The sequence below is a fragment of the Coregonus lavaretus genome (assembly GCF_964263955.1).
Source record: "Coregonus lavaretus genome assembly, chromosome: 12".
In the NCBI taxonomy this organism is placed as follows: Eukaryota; Metazoa; Chordata; class Actinopteri; order Salmoniformes; family Salmonidae; genus Coregonus; species Coregonus lavaretus.
This window is the reverse complement of record NC_139999.1, coordinates 31,846,752-31,860,754: the sequence shown is the minus strand read 5'-3', so window position 1 is coordinate 31,860,754 and position 14,003 is coordinate 31,846,752. Positions and strand designations below refer to the sequence as shown.

Below are 14,003 nucleotides of genomic sequence, written 5' to 3'. Positions count from 1 at the left end.
AACCTTCCCAAGTTCTCTCACGTCACCCCCCTCCTCCGCACACTCCACTGGCTTCCAGTTGAAGCTCGCATCCGTTACAAGACCATGGTGCTTGCCTATGGAGCAGTGAGGGGAACGGCACCTCCGTACCTTCAGGCTCTGATCAGTCCCTACACCCAGGCGAGGGCATTGCGTTCATCCACCTCTGGCCTGCTGGCTCCCCTTCCTCTGCGGAAGCATAGTCCCCGCTCAGCCCAGTCAAAGCTGTTCGCTGCTCTGGCACCCCAATGGTGGAACAAGCTCCCTCACGACGCCAGGACAGCGGAGTCACTCACCACCTTCCGGAGACATTTGAAACCCCACCTCTTTAAGGAACACCTGGGATAGGATAAAGTAATCCTTCTACCCCCCCGAAAAAGAAAAAAAAAATGTATAATTGTAAAGTGGTTATCCCACTGGCTATAGGGTGAATGCACCAATTTGTAGTCGCTCTGGATAAGAGCATCTGCTAAATGACGTAAATGTGCCCTTGAGCAAGGCACTTAACCCTAATTGCTCCTGTAAGTCGCTCTGGATAAGAGCGTCTGCTAAATGACTAAAATGTAAATGTAAATTTTGGCCCATTCCTCCTGACAGAGCTGGTGTAACTGAGTCAGGTTTGTAGGCCTCCTTGCTCGCACACGCTTTTTCAGTTCTGCCCACAAATGTTCTATAGGATTGAGGTCAGGGCTTTGTGATGGCCACTCCAATACCTTGACTTCGTTGTCCTTAAGCCATTTTGCCACAACTTTGGAAGTATGCTTGGGGTCATTGTCCATTTTGAAGACCCATTTGCGACCAAGCTTTAACTTCCTGACTGATGTCTTGAGATGTTGCTTCAATATATCCACATCATTTTCCTTCCTCATAATGCCATCTATTTTGTGAAGTGCACCAGTCCCTCCTACAGCAAAGCACCCCCACAGCATGATGCTGCCACCCCCGTGCTTCACGGTTGGGATGGTGTTCTTCGGCTTGCAAGCTCCCCCTTTTTCCCCCAAACATAACGATGGTCATTATGGCCAAACAGTTCTATTTTTGTTTCATCAGACCAGAGGACATTTCTCCAAAAAGTACGATCTTTGTCCCCATGTGCAGTTGCAAACCGTAGTCTGGCTTTTTTATGGCGGTTTTGGAGCAGTGGCTTCTTCCTTACTCAGCGGCCTTTCAGGTTATGTCGATATAGGATTCGTTTTACTGTGGATATAGATACTTTTGTACCTGTTTCTCCCAGCATCTTCACAAGGTCCTTTGCTGTTGTTCTGGGATTGATTTGCACTTTTCGCACCAAAGTACGTTCATCTCAAGGAGACAGAACGCGTCTCCTTCCTGAGCGGTATGACGGCTGCGTGGTCCCATGGTGTTTATACTTGAAGACTATTGTTTGTACAGATGAAAGTGGTACCTTCAGCCGTTTGGAAATTGCTCCCAAGGATGAACCAGACATGTGGAGGTCTACAATTTTTCTTTCTGAGGTCTTGGCTGATTTCTTTTGATTTTCCCATGATGTCAAGCAAAGAGGCACTGAGTTTGAAGGTAGGCCTTGAAATACATCCACAGGTACACCTCCAATTGACTCAAATGATGTCAATTAGCCTATCAGAAGCTTCTAAAGCCATGACATCATTTTCTGGAATTTTCCAAGCTGTTTAAAGGCACAGTCAACTTAGTGTATGTAAACTTCTGACCCACTGGAATTGTGATAAAGTGCATTATAAGTGAAATACTCTGTATGTAAACAATTGTTGGAAAAATTACTTGTTTCATGCACAAAATAGATGTCCTAACCGACTTGCCAAAACTATAGTTTGTTAACAAGAAATGTGTGGAGTGGTTGAAAAACTAATTTTAATGACTCCAACCTAAGTGTATGTAAACATCAGACAACTGTAGATGCCTACTGTGGGGAAAAAAAGTATTTAGTCAGCCACTAATTGTGCAAGTTCTCCCACTTAAAAAGATGAGAGAGGCCTGTAATTTTCATCATAGGTACACGTCAACTATGACAGACAAAATGAGGGAAAAAAATCCAGAAAATCACATTGTAGGATTTTTAATGAATTTATTTGCAAATTATGGTGGAAAATAAGTATTTGGTCAATAACAAAAGTTTCTCAATACTTTGTTATATACCCTTTGTTGGCAATGACACAGGTCAAACATTTTCTGTAAGTCTTCACAAGGTTTTCACATACTGTTGCTGGTATTTTGGCCCATTCTTCCATGCAGATCTCCTCTAGAGCAGTGATGTTTTGGGGCTGTCGCTGGGCAACACAGACTTTCAACTCCCTCCAAAGATTTTCTATGGGGTTGAGATCTGGAGACTGGCTAGGCCACTCCAGGACCTTGAAATGCTTCTTACGAAGCCACTCCTTCGTTGCCCGGGCGGTGTGTTTGGGATCATTGTCATGCTGAAAGACCCAGCCACGTTTCATCTTCAATGCCCTTGCTGATGGAAGGAGGTTTTCACTCAAAATCTCACGATACATGGCCCCATTCATTCTTTCCTTTACACGGATCAGTCGTCCTGGTCCCTTTGCAGAAAAACAGCCCCAAAGCATGATGTTTCCACCCCCATGCTTCACAGTAGGTATGGTGTTCTTTGGATGCAACTCAGCATTCTTTGTCCTCCAAACACGACGAGTTGAGTTTTTACCAAAAAGTTATATTTTGGTTTCATCTGACCATATGACATTCTCCCAATCCTCTTCTGGATCATCCAAATGCACTCTAGCAAACTTCAGAAGGGCCTGGACATGTACTGGCTTAAGCAGGGGGACACGTCTGGCACTGCAGGATTTGAGTCCCTGGCGGCGTAGTGTGTTACTGATGGTAGGCTTTGTTACTTTGGTCCCAGCTCTCTGCAGGTCATTCACTAGGTCCCCCCGTGTGGTTCTGGGATTTTTGCTCACCGTTCTTGTGATCATTTTGACCCCACGGGGTGAGATCTTGCGTGGAGCCCCAGATCGAGGGAGATTATCAGTGGTCTTGTATGTCTTCCATTTCCTAATAATTGCTCCCACAGTTGATTTTTTCAAACCAAGCTGCTTACCTATTGCAGATTCAGTCTTCCCAGCCTGGTGCAGGTCTACAATTTTGTTTCTGGTGTCCTTTGACAGCTCTTTGGTCTTGGCCATAGTGGAGTTTGGAGTGTGACTGTTTGAGGTTGTGGACAGGTGTCTTTTATACTGATAACAAGTTCAAACAGGTGCCATTAATACAGGTAACGAGTGGAGGACAGAGGAGCCTCTTAAAGAAGAAGTTACAGGTCTGTGAGAGCCAGAACTCTCGCTTGTTTGTAGGTGACCAAATACTTATTTTCCACCATAATTTGCAAATAAATTCATTAAAAATCCTACAATGTGATTTTCTGGATTTTTTCCCCTCAATTTGTCTGTCATAGTTGACGTGTACCTATGATGAAAATTACAGGCCTCTCATCTTTTTAAGTGGGAGAACTTGCACAATTGGTGGCTGACTAAATACTTTTTTTCCCCACTATATTTCTAATTATTTTAGAATGCAAAGATAAAATAAATAGATTTTTGCTCTTCTCGCTAACAGCAAATGATTGTATCTTGTTATTATATTTAGCTACCAGTTTTTTTGTTATAAATAAGAATGTCATAATATATTCCTGCACAAGGCTACTACTAGGCTACTTTTGCCTTCTTGCAATGCAATACTTCAACCACTAGACACTGTGTGTACGCATGGTCTGAAGTCTGTGGGAGGATAAGCACATTTTTATAAATTCCAACTTTTGTGTGAAAACTGGCACACGCATGTTTTGGCCTATATTTTGCTCGTACGCAACGTTTTTAAATGAGGCCTCAGGGTTGGGGTCAATTCCCTTTTAATTAGAAATTCCAATTCAATTATTTAATTCACTCATGAAGTGGAGAATTTACGTTTAATTCAATTTGAATTTCAACAATCAAAGTTATGGAACTGGAATTGAATTGGAATTAGACTGTTTGAACTTGAATTGTAAAAACGTTTAATCTTTGGAATTGAATTGGGATTAAATATTAGTACATTTTCCAGTTAATGGAATGAATGCACTTAGTATAAAAAAGTGACTTTTTCCAGTATAGCTTTCTGAACAGTGACACGATCAGCCTGAAAGACTGAGGGAATTTAATTGGAATTTGTGGAATTGTTGGGGATAATATTGAATTGGGAATTGAATTCTGGAATTGACCTAAAATTGGTATTGAGAGGAATTGGATTATCTCTGAATTCAAAGACTGACCTGGAATTTGAATTATATTGAATTTACAGGGAGAGGGAATTGAATAAGAATTGAATTTGTCAAATTAACGCTAACCCTGGTGGTGACATGAGGGCGTTACCTTGGTGACAGTAGCTGGGCTGATGTTGAAGGGGGCAGCGGGGTTCACTGCCTCCAACTTCATCCCCTCAGAGAAGCAGTGAGGAGAGAGGACTGGCCGGTCCTACAAACACACAGAAGATATGTCAGAGGGAGAGGGAGACAGAAAGAGGGCAGAGAGAGAAAGAGAGAGAGTGAGAGAGCGAGATGTAAAGTATACCTTAAAAAAGTCTCGATTGAAAGCTTCTTCTTTAGGCTGTCTAATGTTCTTTCTCACCTCCTCCCACTCTGATTCGCTGCGCAAACCACAAAGCACTGAAACACAGCAGTGACATTATCACTAAGTAACTGTCATTAATACTTAAAACACAAAGAAAAGCATCCAAACAAACACAAACACACTACAACAGTGGTCAGCATGCAACCAGCCCAACATTAATACACCTTATTCAACAAGGTCTTAATGATTCATTGATTGAGGTGTATTTGTGTTTACTCTGTTGCTTTTCAGGACCAGGGTTGGTCAACAGCACAAGGTGCAGAGGCAGTTCTGTTCCTTACCAGCAGGTGGAGTGAGAGAGCAGCTGTTCTCCTCAGCCCAGCCAGGTGGTTGCAGGAGGGGGTCCAGGTAGAATACCCAGCGCCTGGCCTGTGACTGGGTGAGCCCCTCTGTCCCAGCGTAGCGCAGACACAGACGGCCCCCTATGTTGTCCTCCACCTGAGCCCCCCAGGCCACCCCTGGGTCCACACTGTCCTGCAGCTCCACACACCACCCCGGGGGAAACAGGTCTGCTGGGTCTCCCCCTGTCTGAGCCTGGACACAGACAAGAGAATGTTAGAAAATGTTAACATTTATCGATACAAAAAAATCAAGCTTTTCTGACATGAGTAGTAATGTTGAATAGGTCCTACAGTGGGGAAAAAAAGTATTTAGTCAGCCACCAATTGTGCAAGTTCTCCCACTTAAAAAGATGAGAGAGGCCTGAAATTTTCATCATAGGTACACGTCAACTATGACAGACAAATTGAGAAAACAAAATCCAGAAAATCACATTGTAGGATTTTTAATGAATTTATTTGCAAATTATGGTGGAAAATAAGTATTTGGTCACCTACAAACAAGCAAGATTTCTGGCTCTCACAGAACTGTAACTTCTTCTTTAAGAGGCTTCTCTGTCCTCCACTCGTTACCTGTATTAATGGCACCTGTTTGAACTAGTTATCAGTATAAAAGACACCTGTCCACAACCTCAAACAGTCACACTCCAAACTCCACTATGGCCAAGACCAAAGAGCTGTCAAAGGACACCAGAAACAAAATTGTAGACCTGCACCAGGCTGGGAAGACTGAATCTGCAATAGGTAAGCAGCTTGGTTTGAAGAAATCAACTGTGGGAGCAATTATCAGGAAATGGAAGACATACAAGACCACTGATAATCTCCCTCGATCTGGGGCTCCACGCAAGATCTCACCCCGTGGGGTCAAAATGATCACAAGAACGGTGAGCAAAAATCCCAGAACCACACGGGGGGACCTAGTGAATGACCTGCAGAGAGCTGGGACCAAAGTAACAAAGCCTACCATCAGTAACACACTACGCCGCCAGGGACTCAAATCCTGCAGTGAAAGACGTGTCCCCCTGCTAAAGCCAGTACATGTCCAGGCCCGTCTGAAGTTTGCTAGAGTGCATTTGGATGATCCAGAAGAGGATTGGGAGAATGTCATATGGTCAGATGAAACCAAAATATAACTTTTTGGTAAAAACTAAACTCGTCGTGTTTGGAGGACAAAGAATGCTGAGTTGCATCCAAAGAACACCATACCTCCTGTGAAGCATGGGGGTGGAAACATCATGCTTTGGGGCTGTTTTTCTACAAAGGGACCAGGACGACTGATCCGTGTAAAGGAAAGAATGAATGGGGCCATGTATCGTGAGATTTTGAGTGAAAACCTCCTTCCATCAGCAAGGGCATTGAAGATGAAACGTGGCTGGGTCTTTCAGCATGACAATGATCCCAAACACACCGCCCGGGCAACGAAGGAGTGGCTTCGTAAGAAGCATTTCAAGGTCCTGGAGTGGCTTAGCCAGTCTCCAGATCTCAACCCCATAGAAAATCTTTGGAGGGAGTTGAAAGTCTGTGTTGCCCAGCGACAGCCCCAAAACATCACTGCTCTAGAGGAGATCTGCATGGAGGAATGGGCCAAAATACCAGCAACAGTGTGTGAAAACCTTGTGAAGACTTACAGAAAACGTTTGACCTGTGTCATTGCCAACAAAGGGTATATAACAAAGTATTGAGAAACTTTTGTTGTTGACCAAATACTTATTTTCCCCCATAATTTGCAAATAAATTCATTAAAAATCCTACAATGTGATTTTCTGGATTTTTTTCCCCTCATTTTGTCTGTCATAGTTGACATGTACCTACGATGAAAATTACAGGCCTCTCTCATCTTTTTAAGTGGGAGAACTTGCACAATTGGTAACTGACTAAATACTTTTTTCCCCCACTGTAGCTATAGTTATGGTCCTGGTGTCCCCACTCCTCCCTCCCCCAGACTCACCCCCTTCAGTAGGTGTGCTGGTGCGCTCCCTCCCTGAGCCAGAGCCTCCTCTAGGACAGCTTCCCAGTCACCATGTTTCTTACGGACACCTGGACTCACATCACATTCATATATTGTGTACATCTTTATGCTGTTAATGCCTGTATATATGAAAAGCTTTAACAGCGTATTCCAATACATTTATTTGAGCACAGGGCCCAAACGGTCTACAGCAACACAAGCGTATATTGCCCTTAACCCCTTTGTCACCCCCTCCTCACCACAGGGCGGTCTCATTGGTCGCCCCTGCTGCCTACCCCACCCCAGAGGGTGGAGGTCAGAGGTCATGACGTCACACCAGAAGTCTGCTCGTCGGTCGTCATGGTAACCCTTGTAGCGCAGCAGCAGCAGTTGGCCACAGGTGGTGATGATAGTGGCCACCCAGTAGGGTTGGTCAGGCTCCGAACGCACACACACCTCCAGCCTCATCCCTGGAGTCAGCCCTGTCTGCAGGCTATGGTCCACCTGAGAGGGAGGGAAGGGGAAACACAACCATAATTAATGTGTGAGTGGATATACAATAAATAGGGCCCTGGCCAGGAAAAACTCTGGGCCCTAAATAATCAAATCAAATTTGATTTGCCACATGCGCCGAATACAACAGGTGTAGACATTACCGTGAAATGCTTACTTACAGCCCTTTAACCAACAATGCATTTATTTTTAAATAAAAAAGTAAAATAAAAAAATATAAGTACCATATCTGCAAATGGGCCCTGATGCAGTGAAATAAGACATACATGTTTGAAGGCGTGATGTGGAACCGCCAATACTCCATTCTCCTCCAGATATTCATCCCAGTTGAAGTCAGACTCCAGTTCAGAGCCCCCTGCTGAAAGACACACAAACGAATTTATAAAGACAGAAAAATACACCTGAATACACCACTGCCATTGAACCATTGTGAGACTCACCAGATTCCTGTGCCTCGGGGTTCATGATGCCCCCACTGTGTTCCCAACACCACCCAGAAGACTGTATTAGCAGTAGCTAAAACCACTTTGATCCAACTGAAAAAGATACAAAGTCAAGCTGTTAAATAAACACGTCTGTGTTTAGGGCCTGGTACTCAGTGGCTACTACACACTATACAGTTCCACTTCCAAGACTACAAAAAGGTTAGCAATCATGTAGATTTAGGTAGGTTGAGAGGAGAGTTGCATTTGGAAAGCTGTCCCTTTTGAATGTGGGACCTTCAGGCACGGCCGGCCCACTCATTAGGCAACGGTGGCATTTTCTGAGCTAAACTGTACATCACTCGGGCCAAGCTTCCTGCCATCCAGGACCTCTATACAACGCTGTGTCAGAGGAAGGCCCTAAAAATGGTCAAAGATTCCAGCCACCCTAGTCATAGACTGTTCTCTCTGCTACTGCACGGCAAGCAGTACAGGAGCGCCAAGTCTAGGTCCAAAAGGCTTCTTAACAGCTTCTACCCCCAAGCCATAAGACTCCTGAACATCTAATCAAATGGCTACCTGGACTATTTTTATTGTTCCCCCCACCCCTTCTTTTACGCTGCTGCTACTCTCTGTTTATTATCTATGCATAGTCACTTTAACTCTACCTACATGTACATATTACCTCCATTACCTCGACTAACCTGTGCCCGGCACATTGACTCTGTACCGGTACCCCCTGTATATAGCCTTGCTACTATTATTTTACTGCTGCTCTTTAATTAATTTGTAGTTTTTAACTTCTCAACTTTTTTACTTAACACTTATTTTTCTTAAAAAGGCATTGTTGGTTAATGGCTTGTAAGTAAGCATTTCACTGTAAGGTCTACACAGGTTGTATTCGGCGCATGTGACAAATACAATTTGATTTGATTTTAACAACAAAACATAAAACCTCACATTTTGCCTCCCAAAAAATGACAATTTCTCTCAACTAGTGGCATATGGTCTTTTTAGGTGAGCGCTGATGCCGTCCTATGATAAGCAGCGCCCACTTTGTCCATTCCCCGTGCGCCCCTCTAGTGTGCTGTTGGAGAAATGCATCGCTGCGACGTTCCACAAAAAAAATCATATTTTCTGTAGCTTACAGACTGGAGATAGAATGTATGACAATATATTGAGACGGACACTTTTTCCATCATGCAGGTTTCTCCGATCAAATAGCCTAACCTAAATGTCGCCCAATCAAATATAAAATGCGCTGTCACGTTAACAAACATATCCTAAAAACAGACAGGTCAAAGTAAAATGGACAATATGGAATTGCTACTGTTGTCCAGGAGTTTCACCCCATTGACATGTTCAGTGGTTTGAAGTTTGTATCCGTACACGATAACTCCAAAAAAATTGGGTAGCTGATATTCAGAGTTTAAATAGCCAAAATGATTAGTCACAGGAATCATGACTAATAAAGCCAATGCAATGGCCTGTTTTACAAATGGCGGGCCTACCACATGGATGGGCATCCATAAAATTCCATTGCTGGCAGACATGGTAGGCTACACACCAGTAAACACGAGCCAACGTCTTTTGGAAGTATTTTTTTTGTGGTGGTTTACAAACGGTAGGCTTACCACGACGTCGCCTTTTGGACGTCTTTTTTTTGGTGCAGTCTGGACCGGCCTTGATTTCGACATCCACAGACATTGGTTTTTGGTCCGTTCCGGAACAAATCTGAACCAATCATAGACGTCTATGTTTGCTTCAGATTTGGTGTGGTCCAGACCGGCCTTGATTTCAACATCCACAGACATGGATTTTTATCCGGTCAGGATTTCAACGTCCGAAAAATACATATTTTAAAAGTCTGGAAAATACATATTCTCCACGTCCGGAAAACAAGTATTTTAAACTTTCATTCATAACCGAAAATGAACCCGACTTCAACATCCGGAATATACGTATTTTTCAACGTCTGATGCTTTTTCAACGTCCTGGAAAATACGTATTTTCCCCCATAATTCAGAACCTAAATTGAACCTAACTTCAATTTCTGGAAAATACGTATTTTAGACGTCTTTTCAACGTCAAAGATCGGCCCTGCCTTTAGGCGTTCTTTCTCTGTCCATCTCTCACTCTCTTGTAGGACAGGTGCTCTCTCCATTCTCTGTCAGGGGAGATCAATCTCAGGCAGGATTAGAGCCATGATTAAAGCAGGCTATCCGGCCTAGACCCATTCATACCACACACCCACACAGCCTTCGATCAGCCTGTGAGTTGTTGACATCTTCATCAATATGAGAAGTCATTAACTGAACTCACCCTGAGAAATCCCTGCCTGACTCCCTCCTCCGATAATGTCAATGTGACAAAGCAGTGACATCAAACGATGATCGCGATGTGTGTGTAAATCTTCACTTTTGAGGTTATATACTGCACTATAGCTGCCTCTGCCTCACGCCTGCAGTGACAGGTGTTCCCGCCAGTAGCTTAACGAGGTCCCATCTCAGAAAAGGGGTTGGTTGACCATGGCATTTCAAACCCAGCACAAAAATGCCAGCCTACACATAAATTAATATTTTGTTTATGTTTGGTTGCGAAAATGGATGTAAGACACTGTCTAGTATTGGTCACATATAGCCACAGACTAGCGTGAAACAGTGTAACAGGCTGCACTGTATTTAATATTACAATGTTACAAATGTTTACAATGTTACATCAGACGCTTGCATTGATACATCGCAAGCTAAACAACCATGAGCTAAAACACTCATCTTGACTACAAAAAAACTAGTCAGACTTTTCAGGGAAAGTTTATGTCAGCATCAGCAATATGACAATCTGTTGACACAATCTTGCAGGCAAAGGCAACTTTAAATTGTATATTGTGGTCGTGATCAAGTAAAATTGAATTCACCACATTGAAAACAAAACCTGGCGTGCCTCTGACGGTTTTGCAATGTTTATCGTGGATATTAATCTGCGCAATGAAAATGATCGGGCGCGCGAAGCTAGCGCACCGTTTCCACTGTCCACGAGCAAGTTAGCAGCTGAAATGTCAAGTATGGGTATGGCGCTGCGTCCTCAATCGAGCACAAAACAGCTTCTTTAACACCAAGAAAAAACACACGTGAGCCACCAAGGCAGCTGAAAATACGTTTGCCCGTTAGTACATTGTAAATATTAGATAAGTATTTCATACACTTACGTGAATCTCACCTTTTCCTAGTTTTTCCAAGTAAATTTAAAACGTCGCCCTCTCTTGTTCTCTGCTTCCTTGCGATATGGCACGAACCTCAACTGCGCATGCTCGATCATTCACTTTTTCAACCTGGGGCTGTCAAGAGGAAAAGGCGTCCCGCACAGATGGACTTGTTCATATATTTCAGCGATTAGAGAGAAAATATGAACATACTCTGCCCAAAACATTGTGTTGTCGTTGTTTCAACTACAAAAGCATATCTAAATCAATTCAACAAACACATCCTGCGAACAAACAACGACGCGCTGTCAAGGATAAGCATAAAGAAAATAGGCCTACACAGCCTGTCGTCGTGAGCCATGCAATACATTATACAGCACTAGTTGGCTAGTTAATGCAAAAAAATGCAATTCAATACCCTGTTTTTTGACTTGTCCGCATACATTCTCTATAGCCTAAATGCAACTTTTCATTTGTATGGTATATTTCTGTAGGCCAAAAGACTAAGTTGGTTTAGACACGGCAGGTAGGACATTTTGGATTCCCTATGACTATAGACTTTTTTTCTTCTCGCAGGGTGGAGACTCCAGCAGTAAGTAGGTCTTCTCCGTTTCCATGGCAACAGCATCAAGAGACGCACGAAAGGATATATGTGGGGTGGTGGGAAACTCGACTCAATTACTTCCATTGAATTTTCAATTATTGATACTAGACAATATTCGTTGCCATCATGCAGAGTAAATTGGTAGATACATTGCATGCGCTTTCTGCAAAACTAAACTGTACTATTTAGCTATGTTTTTGACAACAATATGGGACAACAAGATGCCCTAATGCACTATGTAATCTGGCCTAGGCTACAACAAAACAATCAGCCAAAATCCACCTGTGATTTTATTAATCAAAACCTAAATTTGGTTACAAAATACCTCTCAAGCATAAAAAAAACAATAACGTGCAGGTGAAACAGTGTTTTCAGTGCTTGTTCCAATGACTGTAGACTTGCTCACACACAGGTAACTGCCAAAATAAAGAAAACACTTGAGTAAATGAGGGATACAAAGTATATTGAAAGCAGGTGCTTCCACACAGGTGTGGTTCCTGAGTTAATTAAGCAATCCCATCATGCTTAGGGTCATGTATAAAAATGCCCAGTTGCCCATTATTTTGGCTACCATGGCTAAAAGAGGAGATCTCAGTGACTTTGAAAGAGGTGTCTGTGTATGTGAGATCTCAACCCAATTGAACACTTATGGGAGATTCTGGAGCGGCGCCTGAGACAGCGTTTTCCACCACATTTACGTCATTTAGCAGACGCTCTTATCCAGAGCGACTTACAAATTGGTGCATTCACCCTATAGCCAGTGGGATAACCACTTTACAATTTATTTATTTATTTTTATTATTTTTTTTAGGGGGGGGGGGGGTAGAAGGATTACTTTATCCTATCCCAGGTATTCCTTAAAGAGGTGGGGTTTCAAATGTCTCCGGAAGGTGGTGAGTGACTCCGCTGTCCTGGCGTCGTGAGGGAAATTGTTCCACCATTGGGGTGCCAGAGCAGCGAACAGTTTTGACTGGGCTGAGCGGGAACTATGCTTCCGCAGAGGAAGGGGAGCCAGCAGGCCAGAGGTGGATGAACGCAGTGCCCTCGTTTGGGTGTAGGGACTGATCAGTGCCTGAAGGTACGGCGGTGCCGTTCCCCTCACAGCTCCATAGGCAAGCACCATGTAACAGATGCGAGCTTCAACTGGAAGCCAGTGGAGTGTGCGGAGGAGCGGGGTGACGTGAGAGAACTTGGGAAGGTTGAACACCAGACGGGCTGCGGCATTCTGGATGAGTTGTAGGGGTTTAATGGCACAGGCAGGGAGCCCAGCCAACAGCGAGTTGCAGTAATCCAGACGGGAGATGACAAGTGCCTGGATTAGGACCTGTGCCGCTTCCTGTGTAAGGCAGGGTCGTACTCTCCGAATGTTGTAGAGCATGAACCTGCAGGATCGGGTCACCGCCTTGATGTTAGCAGAGAACGACAGGGTGTTGTCCAGGGTCACGCCAAGGCTCTTCGCACTCTGGGAGGAGGACACAACGGAGTTGTCAACCGTGATGGCGAGATCATGGAACGGGCAGTCCTTCCCCGGGAGGAAGAGCAGCTCCGTCTTGCCAGGGTTCAGCTTGAGGTGGTGATCCATCATCCATACTGATATGTCTGCCAGACATGCAGAGATGCGATTCGCCACCTAGTTATCAGAAGGGGGAAAGGAGAAGATTAGTTGTGTATCGTCAGCGTAGCAATGATAGGAGAGGCCATGTGAGGATATGACAGAGCCAAGTGACTTGGTGTATAGCGAGAATAGGAGAGGGCCTAGAACTGAGCCCTGGGGGACACCAGTGGTGAGAGCACGTGGTGCGGAGACAGCTTCTCGCCACGCCACTTGGTAGGAGCGACCGGTCAGGTAGGACGCAATCCAAGAGTGAGCCGCGCCGGAGATGCCCAGCTCGGAGAGGGTGGAGAGGAGGATCTGATGGTTCACAGTATCAAAGGCAGCAGACAGGTCTAGAAGGACAAGAGCAGAGGAGAGAGAGTTAGCTTTAGCAGTGCGGAGAGCCTCCGTGACACAGAGAAGAGCAGTCTCAGTTGAATGACCAGTCCTGAAACCTGACTGGTTTGGATCAAGAAGGTCATTCTGAGAGAGATAGCAAGAGAGTTGGCTAAAGACGGCATGCTCAATAGTTTTGGAAAGAAAAGAAAGAAGGGATACTGGTCTGTAGTTGTTGACATCAGAGGGATCGAGTGTTGGTTTTTTGAGAAGGGGTGCAACTCTCGCTCTCTTGAAGACGGAAGGGACATAGCCAGCGGTCAAGGATGAGTTGATCAGCGAGGTGAGGTAGGGGAGAAGGTCACCGGAGATGGTCTGGAGAAGAGAGGAGGGGATGGGGTCAAGCGGGCAGGTT

The 14,003-nt window shown here is 44.3% G+C and overlaps 1 protein-coding gene across 1 annotated transcript in view; it reads right to left on the bottom strand.

Annotated features, from left to right (window-relative positions):
- Nucleotides 1–11,136, bottom strand: part of LOC311138598 (scm-like with four MBT domains protein 1) — a gene marked incomplete at its 3' end in the record, with an annotated part of 28,321 nt that extends 17,185 nt beyond the window's left edge. The window contains exons 1-8 of the mRNA XM_084173351.1: nt 11,061–11,136; nt 7,871–7,966; nt 7,697–7,788; nt 7,178–7,421; nt 6,918–7,006; nt 4,913–5,165; nt 4,572–4,666; nt 4,374–4,475 (exon numbers count right to left, since the gene is read on the bottom strand). Of these exons, the coding sequence (XP_084029477.1) occupies nt 4,374–4,475; nt 4,572–4,666; nt 4,913–5,165; nt 6,918–7,006; nt 7,178–7,421; nt 7,697–7,788; nt 7,871–7,895 (900 nt within the window). The 5' untranslated portion in view covers nt 7,896–7,966; nt 11,061–11,136. The remainder of the gene's footprint in view (nt 1–4,373; nt 4,476–4,571; nt 4,667–4,912; nt 5,166–6,917; nt 7,007–7,177; nt 7,422–7,696; nt 7,789–7,870; nt 7,967–11,060) is intronic.
- Nucleotides 11,137–14,003: the final 2,867 nt, after the last annotated feature.